The sequence below is a fragment of the Nuphar pumila genome, chromosome 13 (assembly GCF_984573655.1).
Source record: "Nuphar pumila chromosome 13, dmNupPumi1.hap1.1, whole genome shotgun sequence".
Classification (NCBI taxonomy): domain Eukaryota; kingdom Viridiplantae; phylum Streptophyta; class Magnoliopsida; order Nymphaeales; family Nymphaeaceae; genus Nuphar; species Nuphar pumila.
The window spans coordinates 94,406,367-94,430,827 of NC_143261.1; the positions used below are offsets into that span (position 1 = coordinate 94,406,367).

At 37.2% G+C, this 24,461-nt stretch overlaps 1 protein-coding gene across 2 annotated transcripts in view; it reads right to left on the bottom strand.

Moving 5' to 3' along the window:
* Nucleotides 1-3,625: 3,625 nt before the first annotated feature.
* Nucleotides 3,626-24,461, bottom strand: part of LOC149819269 (uncharacterized) — a 31,457-nt gene continuing 10,621 nt past the window's right edge. For both annotated transcript variants that reach the window (XM_089985702.1, XM_089985703.1), the window contains exons 2-10: nt 22,731-24,281; nt 22,510-22,647; nt 20,181-20,252; nt 18,955-18,996; nt 18,657-18,743; nt 5,818-5,925; nt 5,628-5,720; nt 5,386-5,465; nt 3,626-4,869 (exon numbers count right to left, since the gene is read on the bottom strand). In XM_089985702.1, coding sequence (XP_089841828.1) covers nt 3,960-4,869; nt 5,386-5,465; nt 5,628-5,720; nt 5,818-5,925; nt 18,657-18,743; nt 18,955-18,996; nt 20,181-20,252; nt 22,510-22,647; nt 22,731-24,200 — 3,000 coding nt within the window. In that variant the 5' untranslated portion in view covers nt 24,201-24,281 and the 3' untranslated portion in view covers nt 3,626-3,959. The remainder of the gene's footprint in view (nt 4,870-5,385; nt 5,466-5,627; nt 5,721-5,817; nt 5,926-18,656; nt 18,744-18,954; nt 18,997-20,180; nt 20,253-22,509; nt 22,648-22,730; nt 24,282-24,461) is intronic.

Here is a 24,461-nt window from a genome sequence, read left to right on the forward strand (position 1 = left end):
TGGCTTCTTATCACCTAGCGATCCATTTGGTTGGAATGAAATGCCAAAAATTTTAGCGGTAAATGCAAAAGCTTGGGCATCATTCTCGACATGATTGTGTGGGAGCTTCGTCAGATATGCATATTAAAATGGCCATGTTCAGATCTATCTTGGATCGACATTCCAGAGTTTGAAGGTCAATGATTCTCATGTTTGGGCTCTATTTTTCCTACATGGATTCCTTCTTTCTTTGGCATTCTCATGTAATGTTTCATTTGGTTTCAATACCAATGATTACTGTTTTCTTCAAGAAATAAAAAATAAAAGAAAATAAGTATAAATTAAAAAAAAAAAAGCTCAGGAGTCGAGAAAATTCTTGACTGGATGGTAAGGTTGAGGGTGACCTTTTGTGTTCGGTAAGATCCTTGGCTGCAGTGAGTTGCATTAAAATCCACCAAGTAATGACAAATACCACAACTCTGAATGACTTGACTAATCAATACATATACCACCAACCTTTTCAAGTTCCATGGTCTCGACTCTCGAGCCCCCTCCATGCAGAGATAGACTTGAATTTCTCTCTCTCGCACACACACACCTAACCACCAATCCCCTCATGGTCAAGAATTCGTGCAGGAATCACACAGACATAATTTGAAAAAGGCAGTGGATTACAACCAAATGCTGACAGTCCCCTACTCCCTATGTGCCATGTGTTTTCACACCCCTTGGTGTGTCAATGATGGTGGGAGAGATGGGATCAGTGCAGAGCTCTGGATGATGTTGATCTCAGCATGAGATGCCCATCAGTTGTCTGGGCCCCACCTTTTTTTTCCTTTGGGTTTCGAATGGACGGCATCTGAATGGTTCGAAATAAACGGCTCATAATGAGCCTTATTCACTATTTGATGGGTGTCGTTCATTTTTTATGATAAACTGCATCCAAGGCACCTCTTACGGCAACGGTATCTTCTCTTACGGTGAAAGCACCCGGATTATTGTGATTGAAATCAAGATTATTGTAGCTGTCCTTGGGAACGTGCTGACTCGTCCCAGGTTTGACCCTCCTGCCAAAAAAACAGGCTCCCAAACATTTTACAAGGTGTGTGCCGCACTCACAAGGGACCGTCAATGAACTACTGGAGGAAGGTGGGGATGACATACCCACGTGCTGCAATGGCAATTACAATGGGAAGCAAGGCTGTAAGGCAGAGCGAATCCGAAAACATTGCCTCCTCACTTATTCTGGTCTTGCTCATTATTTGGGAAGCTATTTAAAAGGATGTGGCGCCAACCGGAAGTTATCGTCAAAGAGGAATCATTCGTGTTAGATCTGCTCATGGGCCACATTCTTATTAGGCGTAGTAAGCGTTGGAGGATGATCTGGAGGACGTGGTTGCTTACTACCTGGTGGTTTGTTTAGATGGCGCGTAATGATACTATTTTTTGTTAGATCCTGGTGGTTAGTGGCGTAGCTAGGATTCATGTGAGGGGGGGCAACAGTGGTGTAGCAAAAAAAAAAAAACTTGGTGTGACAGTCGGGGGTTTGGGGGCAGCGCCCCCGAAAAAAAATTTGAGATAAAATAAAAAATGGCTACAATTATTAATAAAAATCTATTTCATATGGACAAATCAAACTATTTGCTGCAGTCAGGGGTGGGCTAGGACTGGGCTTTTAAAAATATATATATTTTTTAACTGTTTCGGGACCCAAGCTCGCACATTGCATTCTAGTTGATGTTTATTCAATCTTGCGTATCCATCTTCCCTCTCTCCGGTGCGACGATCAATCATTTATGGGGCCCTCTATCATGGTGGCTTGAGTTTGGCATCGATTTTGCTCCATCGGCACCTTTTTTTTTCCTTTTCTTTCTTTGCTTCTTATTTCCTTGCTGTTTTTTCCTGTTTTCGTGGGCTCAACAATTTGTTGATCTCGCTCATTTTTTGTTAATGTTGATTATCCTGTTTCGGCTCATAGAGGGTGGGAGTGCCTTTGACTGATGGGCTCCATAAGGGCTTGGATGTAGGTGCCCCACTCAGGAGTTTTACTGGCTTCGGCCAAGAACTTCGTTGTCATAAAGCAAAGAAAGCCCAGTATGTCAAGGTGATTCTCTTCTTTTACGTGCTTTTTGTTTGTTCTAGTATGTTTTCAAATCAAAGTTCAGGGACCTTTTTCCTTGGATATTTTTGAGATTTATGGGATTACCAATTTGTTTGAAAGGGTTTTCAAGGTCCCTGGGGTTCACATGCAAAATCCCGACGATCAATGCTGCTATCTTCGCAATGGCAAGATTGGCAACCTTTATTTTATTAATTACATGGGAAAACGAGCACCGGATCAAGAGACCTCCTGTGCTAGAAAGTCCTGCCCCGCTAAGGTCGCTCCATCCAACGGCATAAAACCCCCCAAGGCCAATGTTGTAAGCATCACTTACCTGAATTGATTGTCAAAATTTTGACTCAGACAATTGGTCGATGCAGACTTGAATCCAATCGAGCTGAACCGATCAATTATATTGTTTTAATTAAAAAAATCATATGAATTCAAACAATAATTCCAAGTGATTTGGGATTGAATTAGCCAAATTTGTAAGAGGACCAAATCAGCACCGTTGTTGAATCGATTTCGGGCCCATTCAATATGAATCAGCCGATTCACATCGGTTCTAACATTGCCCCCCTTCACCCATCAGGGAACCTACTGCTTTGATCTTGCAGCAAGACATACAAACTCTTAACATCAATCAGCTTGAACGCCTTAAACCGGCCCACCTAGCCAGGTGTGTTGAGCCCAGACAGGGACCATTCAAACTACAAGAACACCTATTTAAATTGGTTTCAATGGTGCTGAGTACCTAATGAACTAAGTGTAAAGAAAGCTCTAGCTGGATTAAAGAAACAGTCATGGCTGGAACAAAATTACCAAGATGGGAGTAGGCAATGATCCACCACCTCTATAAAACATCGACTAGCTAAGGTTCACACGCACACGGGAGGGGTGATAACATTGGCAGAAATATTTGGTGGTGGGCATGTTTTCGAAAACAAAGAGAGGCAACGTGCTACCAAATCTAATAGGCAGCCAAACAATATGCAGTTGCTTTTAGAGGCGGATTAGGTCTGTTATTTTGGAGGAAAAAGAACAAGTCCAACATCATTTTAAACATAACAAAAATAAATTTAATTTGAAAAGTGAATAACTTTGTGAACCTCACAAGAAATTTTATATATATATATATATATATATATATATATATATATATATATATATATATATATATATATATATATATATATATATATATATATATATATTGAAAAAAGGTCACCACTTTTAATAGTTTAAAAGTGTTTGGGTCATTTTGCAATCAATTAAATGCTAATAACGTTAAAACATAGATTCACCATGTATATTCTTCCAGAAATTGAATGAGATCAAGGCAACATTCTATAGTCCTTAGGTCACGTGAATCGAGAAAAAGTTATCAGCACGTCCTCACATTACATCCACAAATTGGTTTGACCAAGTATTAGTTCGAACAATTGTTTAAAGCTTAATTGCAAGAACAGAGTGCAAACTGAAATAACAAAAATAACTTGCACAATGTCAGTTAAGAAGTTAAGCAACATGCTTCTGAGGCGCCCATTTGATGAAGAAAATACAATTATATACTTGGAGGTCAGTCATCTGCCTCTCAATGTGGCACAATACAAACAAGTTCTTTTTCTTTTCCAAGAACAAAACAAGAAACAATAAACCATTCTGCACTGCAGAATGAGAAAATTTGAACATCAAAGCATGTGAACAAAATCACTTGCTAATTAGATACTATTAACATCAAGGTATAGCCAATTGAAAAGCCAAAAACATACAAGATGGATTAGCCGCCTTAGGTAAACAGGAAAAAGGCAGTGATCTAACTGAAATAAGATACTAAAAGGAACCTGATGTCAACATTCATCAAGAAAATTCCATGATCTTATCTTGGGAATCTAGCCCTGTAAAGATCGAGAGAAACATATCCAGTTGAAACCACCTGTCCTCTATATAGCCGCCCATGCAGAGAATGAGCAGCTGAGCAAGCACCTTCCTTCCGCATGAACTCCACAAAAATGCTTCCAGATTCAGAGACGAGGGAATCCCAAGTCTTGCCATCTGATTTATCCAGATTAGGCCGTTCTGGTTCTTGTACCCCGCCCAATTTTTCCTGGACAATCTGCTGTGTCTCTATAGAGGCTTCTTGCGATTCATCACCATTTTCTAGACCAACCGCTTTCACTTCAATGGATGCTTCTTGCAGTTCCGAGTTGTCTTCCAGGCCAATTGTGTTCACTTCTATTGGTGCATCTTGCAGTTCATTGCTGCCCTCTAGGAGAACCCCTTTATGCTCTGAAGGTTCTTGCAAACTATCACTGTTATTGTCCAGCATTGGGACCTCTGAAACAACGCCATTGCCCATACCAGACTCACTCGTTTGAAACTCTGCATCTTTGTTAGAGGTAAACAAATTACTATCATTATTGTTGAGGAGTTGAACGTTGACATCAGCATTTGATTGAATAGACGAATTATTTTCCAAATTCACATCTGAATGATTAAGCTCATTTATTGCAAGATTGCTTGCAGGTGTATCTTGACTAGTTCCTGCTCCTTCTGCATCACCTTGATGATTAATTTGTTCTCCAGCACCAACATCAGGCTTTTCACCAATTACTGCATCATCACCTTTAAGATACTCATCCATTGGCATTGTAGTTCCAATGTCACCAGCTGGCACTTGTAAGAGCGGCTCTGAGCCTCCATTATCAGAGATTGCAGAAGCATCTACAGCAGCAAAGATAGAGTGTCCAGTATATCTAATAACATTCACAGACTTAACGGTGCCAAATCTGCAGCAAGAAACTATCAAAAGACTTCAGAAAAGAGAAAACCAAAGTTAAGAATGGACAACCAACTCAAGACTAGGATGGAAATCAGACTGTATGGTATCTGAACCATTCTCGCTTCTGTCAAGCATCAGGGGCTCCTTTAACAAATGACCAAATTTGTGACTCTATTTGAATCAACTTGATTCCCTACCTCCATTAAAGATGTTCTTGGGAACTAAGGGAAAACCATGTGATGTTTCCAAATGTTTAATTTTCACAGAAAATCTTGGTAAATTAAAAAAAGAAAAGAATGAAATATTAAAAGGATCTGGTTTTATTGTTTCAAATACAGAAACAGTAGGAGGATACTATCATGATAAATTTGAACTTGGTGCCATGCTAAAAAATATGGGGATGCTTATCAGATTTTCTTCATTTTGGACGATCTCAGTGAGAATATCATGACATGCCATAGTTCCTAGAAATGATGCTAGGTGTTCATGGATTATTAAGATAAGAGAAGGTTTTCTCACATACCGCACACACTCTAACCGTACATCTTCTAATATTTCTTCCAATTCAAGCTCAGATAGAAGCCCCAAATCTTCTTCAGAAAACTACATGCCAATATTCACAAATTAATTAGGTGTGGTCAGGAACAAGGAGATTTCTCAATTAAAAAGAAAAACATAATATCAATTCTTTCCTAGATAATAGAGGGATTTACGCACAAGGCAATAGCTTCCTGAAAAATACTACAAATTCAATATGATATGTACCACATTCATGAACTTCAGGACTGGGGTTGGATCCTCCAATAATGGCTTTGCATGATCAGGGATGGCATAGCAAGGATGTTCTGAGCTAGTTTCCTGAGAGAAAGATCCCACGGTTTACTTTTGAGCATAGTTAAGATTCAAAAAAATAAAATATAATTTCACATACATAAAGAGAATTATGTATGCCTACCTCTTCTGAGGCACCAGGAGTGGCCTGAACTACAGTAATAACATGCCCCCCCAACTTCATCCCATTCAAGCCCGCACATGCTTTCTGGGTAATAGACTGGTCAGAGTACTGTATCAAACAAATAAATGAAAATGATCAGCAGAATTAAAGAGTGGTAAACAGTAATTCTGAATCATATCAATAGTTGGAGAATAAGCTAGGAAGGCACCACACTGAGACCCAACATTTCAACTGTCGAGTATGCAAGCTTTAATACAGTTTTATTGCAAGTAAAAAGATAAAAAAAATATTGGTACTCTCCAATAATACTGTAAATAGCTAAATAGAAAACTTCACTTATTTATGAACTGAATGTAATCACAGATATCTTCAAAAAATATAGCTAACTTCATGAGTAGCTTTCAATAATTCATTCCTTCTTTTTGGTGTGCAATACTATCAATCCTCGACTAACCCACTTGCTCAACTCTTCCAAGCTCTTCATGATATCAAGGCTATTGTTTCTAGGCAAAGTCATAGGTTACACCAACTTTTGTGGTTACAAATCAACTACTAATAGACTAGGTTATCATATAGATCATTCTAACAATTAAGACTGGACAAATTCAATCCAGATTTTGTTGACATGAAGGAGGATACCATCTGACAGATTAAAATCATCTTCAATTGAAAGCTAGAAAATTAAAAGAAACAAGAAATAAAGTTTCTTCTTGTGAAACTACATGGCTCATCGTTTCATATCAGAGTTGTTTTGTTTGAACTATAAGCCCAGATAATTGTCAGTACCACGTGGAAAGTTATGACAGCATTGTCCTAAATGCCTCAATTTTTTGGTTAGTTCCTAAAAACTGTTTTTTCTAGAAGTGGCAGCAAAATAGGTCTGCTTTGTCACTAGGATCTCTTCTGAATCATCTTATGACTACTTGAAGACTATGTTGCCAGTCAGAAATAATTGATCAGTCTTTTTTAATTCCTTAAGTTATCGGAGAAGCATATCCCAAGGTTGGGAAAGAAATTTGAGATGAAGGAAGCTAACTTTTATTTTTATTCATGATCTCACCACCCACCCACCCAACCCCCCCCCCCCCCCCCCCGCGTGTGCAAAAAAAAAAAAACAATCGGACTCTTTAGAATCCTAGTTATACATATGTTTTATATTTAGCTACTAACATTAGCCTAACCAAAACAACAAACTCCTTTGTCAGTAAGAAATACTAACTAATTCTTCTCATTTCTGTCAACTATAACTTGAATTAAATAGCACTAATAATGAAAACCTAATATGACCTAATGGAAACAAGAAAATAAAATCCTTTACATACCCAAAAAACATGAATAGATTAATACTGGAACTCATTTATCGGGTATAACTGGAGGCTGAAGATACACACAAGAATCTATAAGGTGTGGCAGATTAAAACCTAAGTCACATGGGTACGAGTACAGGGGATACGACACGACAATTCCAAAAAATGTGGGTACAGGGACACAGCAGTATATATATATATAATATATATTAAATATTACATAAATAAAAAATAAATTCTAAAAATAAAAATCTATTATTCCAACAAGACAACATAAATTAATTTAACATTTAACAGCTAACTAAACTAGTAATAGAAGAGGCTAACAACTTTTATTCAAAGAATCAAAATTCAATAACAAGTAAAGCTACAACTACAACAGATTACCGTCTAGAACATCATCAACAATAACCCCTCTCTACATGAAGGACAATCCGTTGATAGGAATATGGTCTCTGTTGAGAGGAAGATAGAGATGAGTGAGGTGAGAGGCAAGTTGAGAGGGAGACAGAGAGAGGGACAAAGACGAAAGGAGTACCTAAGCTGCGCAAAGAGGGCGACACTGCGAGGAGCTGAGAGAGGCGACGTTGCGAGGCGCTGAGAGAGGCGGTGCTGCGAGGGGCTGAGAGAGAGAGCAAGTCGGAGGGTTAGGGCAAAGAGAATCCAGAGAGAGAGAGAGAGAGAGTTGGAGGGTTAGGGCAGAGAGAGCTGAGAGAGAGAGAGAGGGGGAGTCAGGAGGTTAGGGCAGAGAGACCTGAGAGAGAGAGGGAGTGGGGGGGGGGTTAGGGCAGAGAGAGTTGAGAGAGAGAGAGAGAGGGAGTCGGGGGGTTAGAGCAGAGAGAGTTGAGAGAGAGAGAGGGAGTTAGGGCAGAGAGAGCCGAGAGAGAGGGAGTGGGGGGTTCTTTAAAAAAAGTGACACGGGTCAGTTTTTTTACCCAACCCGACGCAGTGCGGGAACCGACCCGTGGCATACCCAGACTGCGTCCCATGGCGGTACCCATGTCGACATGGCACCCCAAATGGAGTGTTTGTGTTACATAGATTAAAACCAAAGATGAACTTGTATAGGCCCCAAAGCCTCCAGGATAAGCTCAAAAGTAAATTCTAGAACTGAAGGATTAACTGTATAAATGCTGGCTGCATGAGTCAACTAAGGAGCAATTAAAGCAACATTCCTAATCACAGTCACCAGGTTTGCTTGTTGTAGGTCACTGATAGTCAGGACCAAGACCCACCAACTACACCGGCATAGATTAATTGGAACTGAAAAGGATTCAGGTACTCTTAGTAAGCCAGGTCATGGGCCACATGGTTCACAACCTAAGACTATGGGCATGTTTGCAACACCTGTGATTTTGTAACTTTCACAGGTTTCTTGTGATTCTGAATCACATTTTAATTTTTAAAACTTTCACAGGGGCATTGCAAACGTGCAAAAATGCAACTCGTGAATATGATTCCCGTCTGTGAATGTTGAAGCCTCAAAACTTGTGAAAGTTTTACATGGCTGACGGTATATAACACTTTCACAAGCATAAATGCATAGCTGTGAACGTGTTAATTAAAGTAATGACATGACATGACACATTCTTATATGATAGATTTTCACACGTGTCGAACTCACAACCTAAAAGAAAACATGAGAAAGTGCTTGAGAATGTGAATCACATAAATCACTTTCACAAGGACAAAGCCTTTACAGCTGCAATAACCTGTGATCAAAACAAACATGCCATATATAGAGAACCCAGAAAATGTTTCCAACTACAGATCTAGCGAAGTAGTCGGAGGTTTCTGTTGTAAAGTCTGCTGCTTGGTTCTTCGGGTTCAGATGTTACAGTTGAAAATATTCCAGCAGTGACACTGCCCAACTCCACCAGTTAAACATGAGATGAAGATGTGAAGAGCATCCAATCTATCTTATGGGCATGCAATTACCAGCTCAATTGTTGGGTTGACTTAGACTTAAGTGCAGTTTTATCAGCTACAAACAATCAGTAATATGCATGTACTTTAGTCAGGTTACACCAAGTCTATCTGTGATCAACTAAAAAGTTCCAAGTTTATAATCTTAGACAATGTTGTAAGTATCGTTCCGTATTATATGATACATATAGTTACTATTAAAATTTTCGATATGATACACACTTGTATCACGATACGAGTGTGCATCGTACAATACAGCCATGTAGCCATGTATCGTATGATACAGGGTGCATCATACGATACACCTATGGCACACATTAAAAACACAGAAACTTAACTTTTTCCATATTGGATTTTAAATACCTCTTGAGAGCCGACTTCCCTATTTGTGTAGAGGCCATTAGAAGGGAATCCACGCACCCTAGAGTCGTGAGAGTGATTTGGGTGTTGATTTGTGTACAAGGGTGAGGGTTTTTGTTGTTTGCTCAAAAGTGCATTTTCACCTTTTTCACTGAAGGAAGTGACCTAAGGTAAAAAAAAAACCTTTTTTTTTGCTTATTATTGAGTTTTTTAGAGGAAAATGGCATCAAAAGACCCGACAAGACAATGGGTCACTCAAGTAACAAGTGGGAATCGATTGAAAATCAAGTGCAAGTTTTGCCATAGTATTTTTCTGGCGATATCTTCTGGTTGAAGCATATTTGGTCGAGACACATCACAATGTTGCCCCATGCACGTCAAGAGATTTACCGAAAGCCGTAAAATGACAATGCCAGCAATTACTTAACACTTTGAGAGAAAAAAGCAATAGAAGAAAATAATGAAGCAAAAATGGGGTTGTGAGCCATGGGATGATGTTTATGATATAGATTATGGTCTATCTACTTTTTATCCTACAACCCTTAGCATAAAATCAGAAGTAAGAAGCCCTATAGCAAAGGGTAAAGGTGTGGTTGGTGATAGCAGTAGTGATGTGAGTAGAAAGAGAAGAGGATGAGGAAGGAGTTCCGCTAGAGGAGATAGAGTTGAAAGATCTATTAGGAATTTTTTTCCTCCTAGGAGTGCTCTTAAGTTGCAGCCTAACATTCACACTTCTACAACAACAAAACATTTAGTCGAGCAAGCGAATATCACGGTTCGGAGATGGTTTTATGATTTCAATGCAGTAAATTCATTTTATTTTCAGGTCATGGCAAATGCTATAACTAATATCGGGTTTGAATATAAAATGTCTTTGTATCATGATTTGAGAGAAAAAAGTTTAGATACTAATGTGAATGAAGTGAAGGCATATTGTGATGGCAATCATGGAAGGAAACTGTGAAATTGTCTACGAAGAGACAATACATAAACAAGCATAAAAACTTTATAAAAGAAGTGCACGAAAGCACTCTTACAACACTTGAACAAAATACGCAAAAAGCGTATAAATAATAAACATGCAATAATGCATGTATTTCAATATATAAAATCAAATGCTTGAGACTCTCAAGCTTTTCCTACAACAAGGGGGAACACCCCTATTTATACAAGAAAGAAGAGGGCAAGAGGGGGCTCCCCAAAGGAGTCGTTGGGGAGCTCCCAACGGTCACAATTGTGACCGTTGGGGGCTCCCCAACGACTCTATTGGGGAGACCCCCAATGCTCCTTTTTGAATGTGCAAAAAGGCAAAAATAAAAGAAAAAAAAGAATTACAAAAATAAAAAGAAAAAGGAAAAAAAGTACAGCATATTCCAAATGGGATATGCGCAAAATGTGAAAAGACAAAAATACCCTTTTCGGGTAAAAAGAGAAAAATGTATAAATATATATACTTATATATAGAGATACGTATACATATAATATATGTATACGTATCTCTATGTATATAAGTATATATATTTATACTTACAATAATGCTTTTGAGTATACATTTTAACACCCCCCCTCAAACTTACGGTGTGATAACCGCAAGTTTGTCAAGGAGGAAATGAAACCTAGGCGAACAAAGAGCTTTTGTGAAGAAGTCCGCAAGTTGATATTCAGACGTCACGTATGGTAAATCAATGACCTTCTTCAAGTATTCTTCCCTGACATAATGGCAGTCCATCTCAATATGCTTTGTTCGCTCGTGAAAGGTGTGGTTTTTGGCAATATAGATTGCACTTTTATTGTCGCAGCACAACTTAGTTGGTTCTCTGATAGGCACTCCCATATCTTCCAAAAGGCGTCGAATCCATACAATTTCCATGGTAGTGGATGCCATGGTTCTGTATTCGACTTCAGTGGATGATAAGGATACCTTCTGTTGCTTCTTACATCGCCACGAGATCAACGATTCTCCTAAGAAAATACAAAAACCAGTGGTGGAGTGACGGTTACTAGGGTCACCTCCCCAATCTGAGTCAGTATAAGCAAGCAATTTCAATTCAGAAGAAGAAGATAGAAATACTCCCTTATTCACAGTTCCCTTTAAATATCTGATGATGCGAAGCACAACACTCATATGAACAGTTGTAGGAGCATGCTGAAATTGGCTAGCGATGTGTATAGCATGTGACAAATCGGGTCGAGTAATGCTAAGATACATTAAAGAACCTACCAACTGCCTGTAAGGAGTAGGATCCGTTAGAGGAACACCGTCGTCAATCTTCATTTTTGCTCCCACAACTTCAGGAGTTTCACATACTTTGTCATTAGAAATCTCTGACCTGTCAATAATCTCACAAGCAAGCTTAGACTGAGATAGAAAATAACCACGTTGCGAATAAGCAACCTCAATTCCAAGAAAATATGTCAGAAAACCCAAGTCTGACATCTCAAATTTTGAAGTCAAGACGGACTTAATACCCTTGACTCCTTGAACATCATCACCTGTAATTAACATGTCATCAACGTAGAGTAACAATATTACAATCCCTGCCTTAGATTTTCTAGTAAATAGAGCAGTGTCAGTATAACAGGAGGAGAAACCATTTTCCAGCATTACACTGGTAAATCTGTCATACCAAGCTTTGAGGGCCTGTTTCAAACCATAAAGGGTCTTTCGAAGACGAAGAACTTTATCTTTAGGGATCTCCATGCCTGGTGGAGCATCCATATACACTTCTTCGTTAAGATCACCATTTAAAAAAGCATTTTTTACATCCATTTGAAAAATATTCCAATTTTTAATAGATGCAATAGTGATAAGACATCTAACTGTAACCATTCGGGCTACAGGAGCAAAAGTTTCTTCATAATCAATTCCATACTCTTGCCCATATCCTTTTGCAACTAAGCGAGCTTTATACCTTTCAAGGGATCCGTCGCTCTTAGTTTTAACCTTAAAAACCCATCGACAACCTATAGTTTTCTTTCCTATGGGTAGAGTTTCGAAATCCCAAGTTTCAGCCCTTTTAAGAGCATTAAGTTCATTTTGCATAGCTTCTTGCCATTCTATACATTTTTTAGCTTCTTCAAAATTTCTAGGTTCAAAATAAGAATGAATGGCACTAAGACAAGCCCTATATCGGGGTGAAAAGGAATCAAAGGAGACAAAACGAGTTGGAGGTCTCCTATTCCTCTCAGATCTACGGTGATCGAGAACAGGAAAAAGTTCACTATATTGATCAATAGCACTTCTAAATGTGTCTTGGTTTCTACGTGAGTATGTTATTGGATCACTTGAAATCCTGCCTTCTTGTTGGTTATGCTCTTCGACATTACCCTCAATGTCCTCATCATGGTTTGATGATACATCATCATCACTAGATATATCATCATTACTAGACAATAAGTCAAAAATGAAGGAATAATCAAAATTTTCTTGTTGCGAAACATTTTTTTCAAATCCACTTTCATTTTCCAAAAAAATTACATTTCTAGAGACATATAACTTATCTCCTCGAAGATCATAACACCGAAATCCCTTTTGAGTTTCAGAATAGCCAAGAAAAGCGCAGGGGATAGCCTTGGGAGAGAGTTTGTCATTCTTATCCGTAAGTATGAAAGACTTACACCCGAAGACTCGTAACCTATTATAATCTGGTTCAAGTTTATATAAAATCTCAAAAGGGGATATTTTCCCTAATATTCTAGAAGGTAATCGATTTATTAGATAAACAGAAGCAAGAGCTGCTTCAGCCCAAAAATTTTTAGGGATGTTTTGAGAAATAAGAAGGGTTCTAGTGGTCTCAATGATGTGCCTATGTTTTCTTTCGGCCAACCCATTTTGTTGAGGGGTTTTGGGACAAGATCTTTGGTGAATGATTCCGTGATCTTCAAGATATATTTTAAATTGGTTAGAGAGATATTCTCCTCCAGAATCACTTCTAAAGATCTTTATGTTACTGTTAAATTGATTCTTGATCATTGAATGAAAGGTTTTAAAACACGAAAAAACCTCATGCTTGAACTTAAGAAAAAATATCCATGAATATCTAGAGAAATCATCCACAAAAATAACATAATAAGAAAAACCTCCTTTTGAGACAACAGGTGCGGGTCCCCAAACATCGGAATGAACAATTTCAAAGGTTTTAGATGAGAACATAGTTCTTTGCTCAAAAGGTAAACTTTGCATTTTTCCGATAATACAGTCATTACAAGAAAAAGAACTTTTACATAGGTCCTTTGCAAAATGTAAATAGGATAACTTGGTGATATTAGGATGACCAAGTCTTTTGTGCCACACATTTATGTCTTTGTTTCGGGCAACATTACAAAAAGATTTTGGAACTTGAAGAGATTCCATATAGTATAGATCGCCTTTTCTAAAGCCTTCCCCAATCAATTTCCCGGACAGGTGATCCTGTATTAAACATTTATCACATGAAAATTTAATATCACAACCATGGTCCGAGAGTTGAGAAACAGAGAGAAGATTTAAGTTAAGTTTAGGTATAAATCTAATTTTAGGAATAAAAATATCTTTAGTTTCAAAATTGCCTATTCCTTTAATTTCAAGAGAGGTTCCATCCGCAGTGGAAACAAAGGATGGAGAAACATTTTTTGAATAATCGGAAAGTGAAAACATGTTTGGGGACATGAAAAGATGCCCCTGAGTCCAAAAGCCAAGAAACTTTACCTAGAATGGAAGAAGTAGATACGGCGGCACCGGATGTAGCTCCCTTGAGAAGAGGTTGAAGGGCTTCCATTATTTGGTTCAACGAGAGTGACCCACTTGATGATGTCTCTTCCTTTTGTGGTGCACCGGTGGTGGCCATAGCGAGAAGTTTCTTTCATTTGGGACATACGGGTTTGATATGTCCCGGTTCTTTACAAAAGTGACATATAGTCTTGCTATAGTCCCTCTTTCCTCTTTGTCCGCCATCTCCTCCTTGATTTTGGAATTTAAAATGAGGAGGACGATAGGTCTTTATATTATTTCCGGGTCTTGATACGGCATTGACCTCAATGTTTTCTTCATGATTACAAGGGACCATAAGAACACTTGGTCATTGTTTACATAAACTCATACGAGTCTCCTCACCACTTAATTTGGTGAGAACATCTTCAAGAGAGGGAGGAGCAAATGAGGATAGAAGTGATGACCTTATTTGCTCCAATTCCGGTCTCAACCCATTCAAAAAATTGAAGAAACGATCTTCTTCAAGTTGCTTGTGGCGGAGTTCAATTGCCTCTCCACTCCATTTTGGTTCAAGCATAGAGAGCTCATCCCAAATAGAGGAAAGATCGGCAAAATATTCCCTAATAGACATTTCACCTTGAGTAAGGGAGAGGGTCTTCTTTTGAAGGTAATACTTATGAGATAGATCTCTTGATATATACATCTTCTCGAGATAATGCCAAGCTTCCGATGCCTTTTTGAATTTGATAATGTTGGCATTAATCTTCGTTTCGACGGATGCGAAGAACCAAGAAAGAATCTTGAAGTTCTTCATTTCTCATTCGTCGTGTTTCTTTGAGTATTCCTCAAGAGCTTTGATTCTTTCCTCTCCCTCAAGAATCTTGATATCGCTTCCGTCCATTACGGTTATCTTAGGTTCCGGTTCCGGAATCGTTCCTTGCACATAACCCCACAATCCTTTTCCTTTTATGTGGGCCTCCATATTCCCGGCCCAAATATGATAGTTGGACCCATTCAACTTGAAGCCAAGGGCAAAGTGAGACTCTTTCTCACCCATTAAGGCGTAAAGAGAAGGAGAAAAAAGACGTACCAATACAATGTTTCAACTTCTATTTTGCACAAGATCCTTCTAAAATATTTGAGAAGTAAGATCCACCTCTTCAATCTCTAAAGATCCGAAGGCACGGTTTTCGAGGCACTCGAACAAAAGAGGATCCCACGATCTTCAATCACCAACCGAGCTCTGATACCATGTGAAATTGTCTACGAAGAGACAATACATAAACAAGCATAAAAACTTTATAAAAGAAGTGCACGAAAGCACTCTTACAACACTTGAACAAAATACGCAAAAAGCGTATAAATAATAAACATGCAATAATGCATGTATTTCAATATATAAAATCAAATGCTTGAGACTCTCAAGCTTTTCCTACAACAAGGGGGAACACCCCTATTTATACAAGAAAGAAGAGGGCAAGAGGGGGCTCCCCAAAGGAGTCGTTGGGGAGCTCCCAACGGTCACAATTGTGACCGTTGGGGGCTCCCCAACGACTCTATTGGGGAGACCCCCAATGCTCCTTTTTGAATGTGCAAAAAGGCAAAAATAAAAGAAAAAAAAAGAATTACAAAAATAAAAAGAAAAAGGAAAAAAGTACAGCATATTCCAAATGGGATATGCGCAAAATGTGAAAAGACAAAAATACCCTTTTCGGGTAAAAAGAGAAAAATGTATAAATATATATACTTATATATAGAGATACGTATACATATAATATATGTATACGTATCTCTATGTATATAAGTATATATATTTATACTTACAATAATGCTTTTGAGTATACATTTTAACAGAAACTTGGTACAACATCACGGTAGATCAGTGAACAGACAAAAAGACAATGTCCTTGATAAATTCTCTTGTTTATTGCCCAAAAGAACTATGTATTTGAAATCTATTAATCTATCTGAAACGCCCAGGACGGCAGATGTGTTGCTCAAGATTTTTTATGAGGTTGTGGAAGAGGTCAAGCCTGAAAATATAGTCCAATTTATCATTGATAATGCAACAAATTATAAGCCATTTGGTAAAGAATTGGCAAAAAATTATGAGATATTCTTTTGGACCCTATGTGCTGCCCACTGCATAAACCTCATGCTGAAGGACTTCGGCAGCATGGATGAGATAAAACAAATAATTGAATGCTGCCAAGAAATTACAAAAATTATTTAGAATCATGCATGGATTTTGATCTTGATGAGAAAGTACACAAATGGTGCTGAGTTGATTTGTAGTGCAGTTACTATATTTGCTACGAACTTTTTGACAATGCAAAGTCTAGTAAAGAATAGAGTTACACACAAAAAAATGTTTTCAGCAAATGAGTGGAATGCTTATCACAATTCATAAAAAGAAATCCAAAAAATTGTGGACATTGTATTTATAAGTGAATTTGGGGACTCTTGCATGGAGTTGTTGAGAATCAGCATGCCTTAGGTGAAAGTTCTTAGATTGCCTGACGATGAAGACAAATCAGCTATGTGATATCTCTATGAGGCCATGTACAAGGCAAAAGAGGACATTAGAGATTATTTTAATGGGAAGAAAAAACTCTACAAGCCTACATGGTGCATCATTGATCATAGGTGGATTGGGCAGCTTCATCAACCTCTTCAAGCTGCAACATATTATTTGAATCATGCATTTAGATACTCCCCTACATTTAAATTGATCAAGGAAGTGAACAGGGGAATTTTGGATTGTATAAAGAGGTTGAACCCTGATTATCGCATCCAACATGAAATTCACAAAGAAATGAAGATGTATGATAATCCATTGTATGATATTTGTAGCAGTGCGGAACCATTCTGTGATGTGTCCAGGTAATTTATTTTGTCTATTTCAATTTTATTTTTTTATTTATGATGTTTTCTATCTATTGTTGTTTTCTCATTTCTTTTTTTATTGCATTTTTAGACGTGGTGGACTAGATTTGGGAGTAATGTTTTAAATTTGAGAGCTTTTGTCATTCGCATTTTTAGTCAAACACATAGTGCAAGTAGATTTGAAAGAAACTTGAGCGTCAAATCCATACAAAAAGAAGGAATAGATTGGAGCACAAAAGGCTCAATGGACTAGTCTTCGTATGCTACAACTTCTGGCTAAGGCAAAAGTATATAAAATCCTAAAGTTTATTTGTCATTGAGCCTTTTGTGAATAAATGTGATCCCATAGTGCCATGATATTGCCATTATTATGATGAGTTATTTTTCATGATTTTGCCATTATTATGATGAGTTATTTTTTATGATTTTGCCATTATCTAGAAATGTTTAAGTTTATTATCTAAGATCAAGGTTAGGTGAGACATGCATGAATTATTATCTTTTTATTATTTGATCTTAGATGATGACTTATCATAAATGCTTGATATGTGATTCTATGGTTGTATCTTATGAAATTCATCATTGTTTCATGTGTAAGGTTTTTTATGATTTTTCCTAATTTTTCTGATTTTTGGATATTTCTGGACTTTTTATTAAAACATACAATTTTTTACGAGTTATGATACACTTTTTACAACCTTGATCTTAGATAACATTCCAAACTACTAATTCTATCAAAATAGCTTAGTAGCATAGTCACAAATATCGGTGATATTTTGAAAATATCATGATATTATCGTTGTAAATTCAGCAAACAATAATATCGCAATATTTTGAAAATACCGCTAATTTGATAATATCGAGATATTATCACAAGAATATTGTGATATTCTCGTGATATTATCATGATATTATCAATTAGTTTTATTGTTTTTATTTATTTTTTACATTTTAAATATGTTTTTCTTATTTTTTTACATTTTATTTAATTTATTATTTATGTATTTTTTGTCTAAACATGATATTCTCATACTTATTTTTTATATTTTTTAAGCCCCGAGATTTTCCCGAGATTTATCACCAAACCTATGATATCGCGAGAAATAGCCTGCCGAAATATAGCTGATACGGATATTTGTGACTATGCTTAGTAGCAGAGTCACCACTATTGGAGACAAATATAATTCATTAGATTACTTATTTGCAAAATTGAGAATTGAATGAAGCAACAAATTAAAATTATATTTACCACCATATTGCCATGATATTGCCATAGAAGTTTCAGCAGTTTTTTCAAACGTTCTTTTTTTTCTATACTTTGGAAAAAGATCCTTTGCATATATTTCTCAGCATTTTTCCAAAACAGACACCTCTTGGATTCCAATTGGTCTACCAATATAATGCTGATCCCATAGTAGTGATACGGTTTGCGGATGAGATGAGTGCAAACACTATGTAGGCCAGATGTGACAAAATTCTGTGTATACGACAGCAAACCATAACACAGAACTACAGGAAAATAGGGTTAAAACTGGAACAAGCAATACTGCTTAAACTTACGAGCATTGTGGAAAGAAAATAATAGCATAAAGTAAATTAAAAGAATTTTGATATGTAGCCTCTTGCCGAACATAAATGATAACAAAATGTTCACAGGTTGTGTAACCTACCTCCAAAAATGCATATGAGAAGCCAAATTCCTTGTGTTCAAAATGATATGCCTTCAAATGTCCAAAGGCACTGACAATCTCCCTGAGCTGCAAAACAAGCAGAAAAGGATTAAATAGCAATTAGATAGTTAATGAAGATCTTTCCTCATGAGAAAAAGTAGATGTTTATCAGATAATACAGAAAACACTGCAGGAGAACATGATTACAATCCCTTTTTTGGAACAAGATGACATGTAAATGATTCTGCGAGATAAACATTGTCACAGTATATGACGAGAATGAACAAGAAAAATTTACCATGTTAGATGATAAGGCTTTTGAAATACCTCCTATAAAGATCTGCAAGCAAAAAAAAATTCAAAACTATAAGCCATTAAATTTTCAAACTGATAGACATCATGGCAGTAGCAAAATCATTACTTGGGAAACAAACACAATGCAAGAGAATGGAGCAAAGGCACATGAACTACATAGGGAAAATTCCTGGTTCAGACCCACCTTTTACCTGATATTCCATGTGCACCAACCTCTCCTAGACCCCAATTCCAGGCCTAATGTTTCTCAAAAAGTGTCAAATAGGGACCTTTGTTAACCTTGGGAAACTTCTAAGTTTTTGTAAACAGTTCCTATTTTACCTTCTAAAAACACATGATTGCCTGACACTGACAGTGGAGAAAGAGGGGTGAAGGGTATTTTCATTAATTTAGAACATTTAATTTTGGTTAAGTGGTCGATAATGATAGGTCACATCAGATCCTTATTTGACAATTATCAGAAAAGATGTCTTTTTCTGGAACTATAAGCAAAATGCAGGTCTCTACATGGAAATTTCCCAACAACATACTGCAAAAAGTAAGGAAAGTGGTTATCTGTTAGGAAATCATAGAAAATATAGCAGATGTATGTTAGCCAAATGTAACACCAAGAGAAGAATTAGAAAAGGAAGACCGATGTGAAGAATACACTATAGAGAATATACATTGTGAGAAACAACACCATTGCTGTTAAGAAGAAACAGTCATGTAGCTCCAGCCCAATATCACTAAAATAGAATTCAATTTCATATTGCACTTTTGAAACTTTAACTCACAAATAAATGGCATAAATACATGCATACTGATGTTTGAGTTTTGACTCATGGGTCTTGTGGTTCATTATGTATGGATAACTAGATCCAAAGCAGAAAATTCAACCACCATCCGTAAAACCACTTAAAGATTCAATATTGACTGATGCGGCACAAAACCAGGTGGCTGCTTAGAAGAAACAATTATGTTCTCCAAATGCTGTGCTACTAATTCAAGTCTCAACAGGAGCATCCATTGGGACCATTCCCTTTTTTTTATTTTGTGGAACATTTGTTCTTCCATTTCAAAATTTGATGTAAAAACAAAATCAAACATTCAGCTAAACAATATAAAGAATATCTAGAATCAAAGAACATATTGCTATATGATGACCCATAACAAGCAAAATGCAAAGCACCATTCTGTTGGGAATATAACATGTCAATACAACATTACCTTGTTTGGTGAATCTTTTACAAAATCAGATATTGAATCAATGTTAGCTCCCGATTTATCCAGAGCTCCAGTCTGCATGAAAATAGCAAGTGTCTGAAAACCTGCTACATGGATAATATACCTCAGAAACATGAAATTACCATTCTAAAGACAAGCAATAGTTACAACTTTACATACATCAATGAGAAAAGGTACTAAAAGGAAAACAATGACAAAATGAAAAGAACTGCATGAATGTTCTACAAAGAAGATTTTTATTAAGAAAAAAACATGAGATGAATAGATGTTTGACCTTGTTTCTCTGAAGACATCACACAACTCTACACAATAAAGATAGAGAAAGCATCACAGGTGGAAGCTAATCAACTAAACTGACAAGGGCATACCATGATATATTCCCAAGCCCTAGAAAAATAAAACCATTTTTTTATTAATACTGCATTTATTTCAAGTGGAAGCTAGCAGTTCGTGTATCAAACATATGTTGTAGGGCAACACTTCTTTCATTTAAGTATCATGATCTTGCAAAAACTAGATATACAGCTCACCAGCATCCTGAAAGATTCAAGAAAATTACGTTAAAATTAAAATTCAACACATAATCTAAATCAATGAACAAACAATTAATATTAGATAGTAGTAGTAGCATACCATGCCACAAGTCTAACCAAACTCAAGGTAGCTCAATAACTCAGACATACCACAGGTACTAAAAGGAACACAACAACCCAACAGTTAAATAGTGTAAATAATCATATGCTACATCTGGTGCCTGTTAAGTGTTAAATGATACTTCTAAAGGTCACCAACTAAAAGTTGAGCAGTTCTTTGCATCAAAAGCAAACAGTTGGTTAAAAGGCAGGCACAATCATGTAGGAAATACAAATGAACCCTTATACAACTAAAAGATGGAATCCTTCATGACAGAGTGCATGTGTCAGAGTACAAGTCTTGTTCTTATTTTATCTTTTTTTCTTTTCCTCTTTTGTAAAGGTACAGTGCAACTCTATTGACCACTCACAACAAGTTTATGCCTGTTGAAATAGTCAGGAACAAGTAGAACTTGCAAATGTTTGGATACACAAAAATCTCAATCTGGAGTATGGAAAGTAATTGTATGGGCATGTCTGTTGAAATATCTGGCATCGCACACTTCAAAACAGTTAATTATTTGAAAAAAAATACCCAAGGAAAAAGTACCAAATAGAACCATCATTTCCAAAGAAATAAACAGAAATTATCAAGAATGTCGACATAATACACTTGTTCTAAGCAACTTCAGATTGGATAGGTCGAATGCCTGTAAACCCCATTGATAGGCATATGAACATGAGAAACTGATGACCGAAAGCATGCTTGAGCAGCAGCACAACATGGAGAAAAGAGTGCTCATTACAATTATCCATCTAGAAAATGCCATAGTCTTTTTAGCAGTCTCAAGCTCTCCCTCACCACCCCAAAAGAATACCAACAGTGACTACACAACTAGAAGTATTTTCAGTAGCCTTTCTTTGTCTCTTTCCCAATGAAAAAGGTGAAGCCGTTCAAAGTGGTAAACTGGATCACCGACAACCTGCCAAACACAACTTAGCACACAGCCTCCATGGTGCAAGGCCCAATTTAGCAAATCTTGTGACCCTGTTACAATATTTAAAAACTCACCAAGTCAACTCAGTGACTCAGTTGACTAGGTTCAACTCGCACATTGACCTGGTCAAAAAACTTGTCTAACCAGGTTTTCCACAGGACTCGGCCAAGTCAGCCGAGTTCACATTACTCAACTATGATTAGGTTGGGTCAACTTATGACTCAGACGAGCCATATGTATATGTACATTATTAATGCATTTCTTTATAAATTTTATGAATTACAATGTATATATTTTGCATAATATATATGTAGGTAAGTATACTTATGTAAATGTATATCATATATATTTATATATGTAATTACCTATATATCTATTTGATTCAATACATTCTACAATATGAATTACAAGGGGCAGTTTTTACAGTTATGCATCACAGAAAAGTTCATCAATTTTTTGTACTATTAGATAAATGAAGGCTAAGAGAGGAGAAAACAAGGCTTCTTTTTTCAGTAAGGCAGTCTAGTGGTCATTAGGCATATATAGCTACCATACATCATCATCTTCCATCATCATCTAAAAGATGCTAGTTCTAGATTGATTATTAAAACTTAATCAGTTTTAACGATAAAAAAACTAGAAATATTTGTTGGCCAAAAGAGAATAACCATAAAAATGAAACTTGTTTTTGTAGCAGGATGCAGACTGAAAAAACAGAATTCTAAAGCATGTGGATCTTACTGCAGCTTCAACGAAGTCTTTAGGCCGCTTTGTTCTGAGCACTGACCCAGAAAAGAAATTGCCATCAAAAGAAAGAGCTGCAGTTGCATCTTCTGGGGTGAGGAATTCCAAAATGGCCTGATTCTTCTCCTTGTTTATCTGGGAAAAAATTGAACTGCATCATGAATACACACGTGGCATGCCAAACTATGGCCAACTGAACAACCATAAATAAGACTCACCATACAGCTGATGCATGGTGGCTTTCCTTGAACATGATTAGTACCAGAGGACAATAGAAATTTGTTGAAGCATTCTAATAACCCTTTATCAGAAGCTGATGCTGGTATATTTTCCACATAGAGCCTCCTTGATGGCCGAGTTGCTTGTGTGAGCTGAATAGCATCTTCTGGGGCACTGTTTTTTACTGAGGATGCAACATTTGCAGTAGCTGCTGGGTACGGATTTGGAGCAGTTGATATGACAGGGGATGTTGCAGGTATCTCAGGTCCATTTGACAAAGTTTGTTGGGAGGAATGCAAAGCAGCCAATGTGGGAACAGAAGCACCATTTTCTGCACCAGTAGGCAGGATATCCCAAGCAGCATTTCTCCTTTCAGGGGAGCGAATTGTTGGAGAAGGGGTTCTAACAGCGGACTCTGTTCTTCTCTTTCTTGGGGAATACCCACCAATTCCACTATCACCATATCGCCGATGATGTCCCCCAGCATTGGTACTGCTTTTCCTATTTTTATCTCCTCCTTCATAATGTGGCCGGTCATACTTCTCCTTAACGGAATAGTGGGATGGGTCATCATGTTTCCACTCTCGGTAAGACGTGCGCTTATGTTCCCTTGGGGAGGCAGAAACTGATCTATCTCTGGTTTTACGGTGTTCTCGACTCACTGATCTTCTCCGTTTTGGCCTCGGTTCTTCACGATAGGAATCCTGAGAAACCTTAGATGACACTTTCTTTCGGAATTTTCTGTCTGAATAAGAGTCATCCTGCCTTCTCTGATAATCATGTTTCTTAGTATCATACCCATCAGCCTCCAGCTTTCTGTCAACACTTCCAGTTTCATGTCTCCTTTTGCTTTCTCTCTTGTCCTCTCTTTCAAAATTTCTATCCAACTCACCAATCTTGTCCTTTAGTCTCATCTCTTTGTACTGCTTCTTCTCAACCTTGATGATTTCAGAACCAGTCTCATGGCCTTCCTCTCGTCGACGGTGGCTTCTCCTTTTCTCATCTGTATGTCCCCTGTTCCTATTCTTATCCTTGTGAGATATTTCATCTGTATGTCCTCTATCTCTGCTCTTATCCTTGTGAGATATCGATTTAAATGAGCGCTCTACATCATGAACTTCCTTCTGATTGGCTTTTGAAAAACCATCTTGCACCATTTCCTTGTCACTGTTGGATCTTTTTCTCATGGAATCTACCAAATTGACCTTTTTCACATTTTCAACAGTAGAATCATTCTTTTGGCTATAATCTGTACCAGATTCAGGGAGATCACAAACACTTTCAACAGATTTACCATCCAGTGGCTTCTTTGCATCTATGATTTCTGTGTTAGCTATTAATTTTTTATTTTCCCTTCTTAACAATATATCCTCCATGCTAAAAGGTCTTGTACGAGCTGCAGTGCCTTCATTATTTTCACATCTAAATTCATCAACAGATTTATCGCTCCGATGGCCAATTCCAGCCATCTTCTGGACTCAAAGAAATGAAGCCTACCCCAAGCACATTTGGTGTCTGGAACTAGTGGATAACATTCAGCTCAAATCGTTCTGAAAAAATAAAACAGAAACAGCATGCAAATCATTGACCAAATATATCCAGAATTTCTATCTGATAAACAAAGCATAAGCATCAGACACACCTTTCCCCAAAAACATTCAATAAGAAACAAAGAATAGGGATTTCATACCTTAACCCACTTCCTTGAGTGAAAAAATAGTGAAAATGCA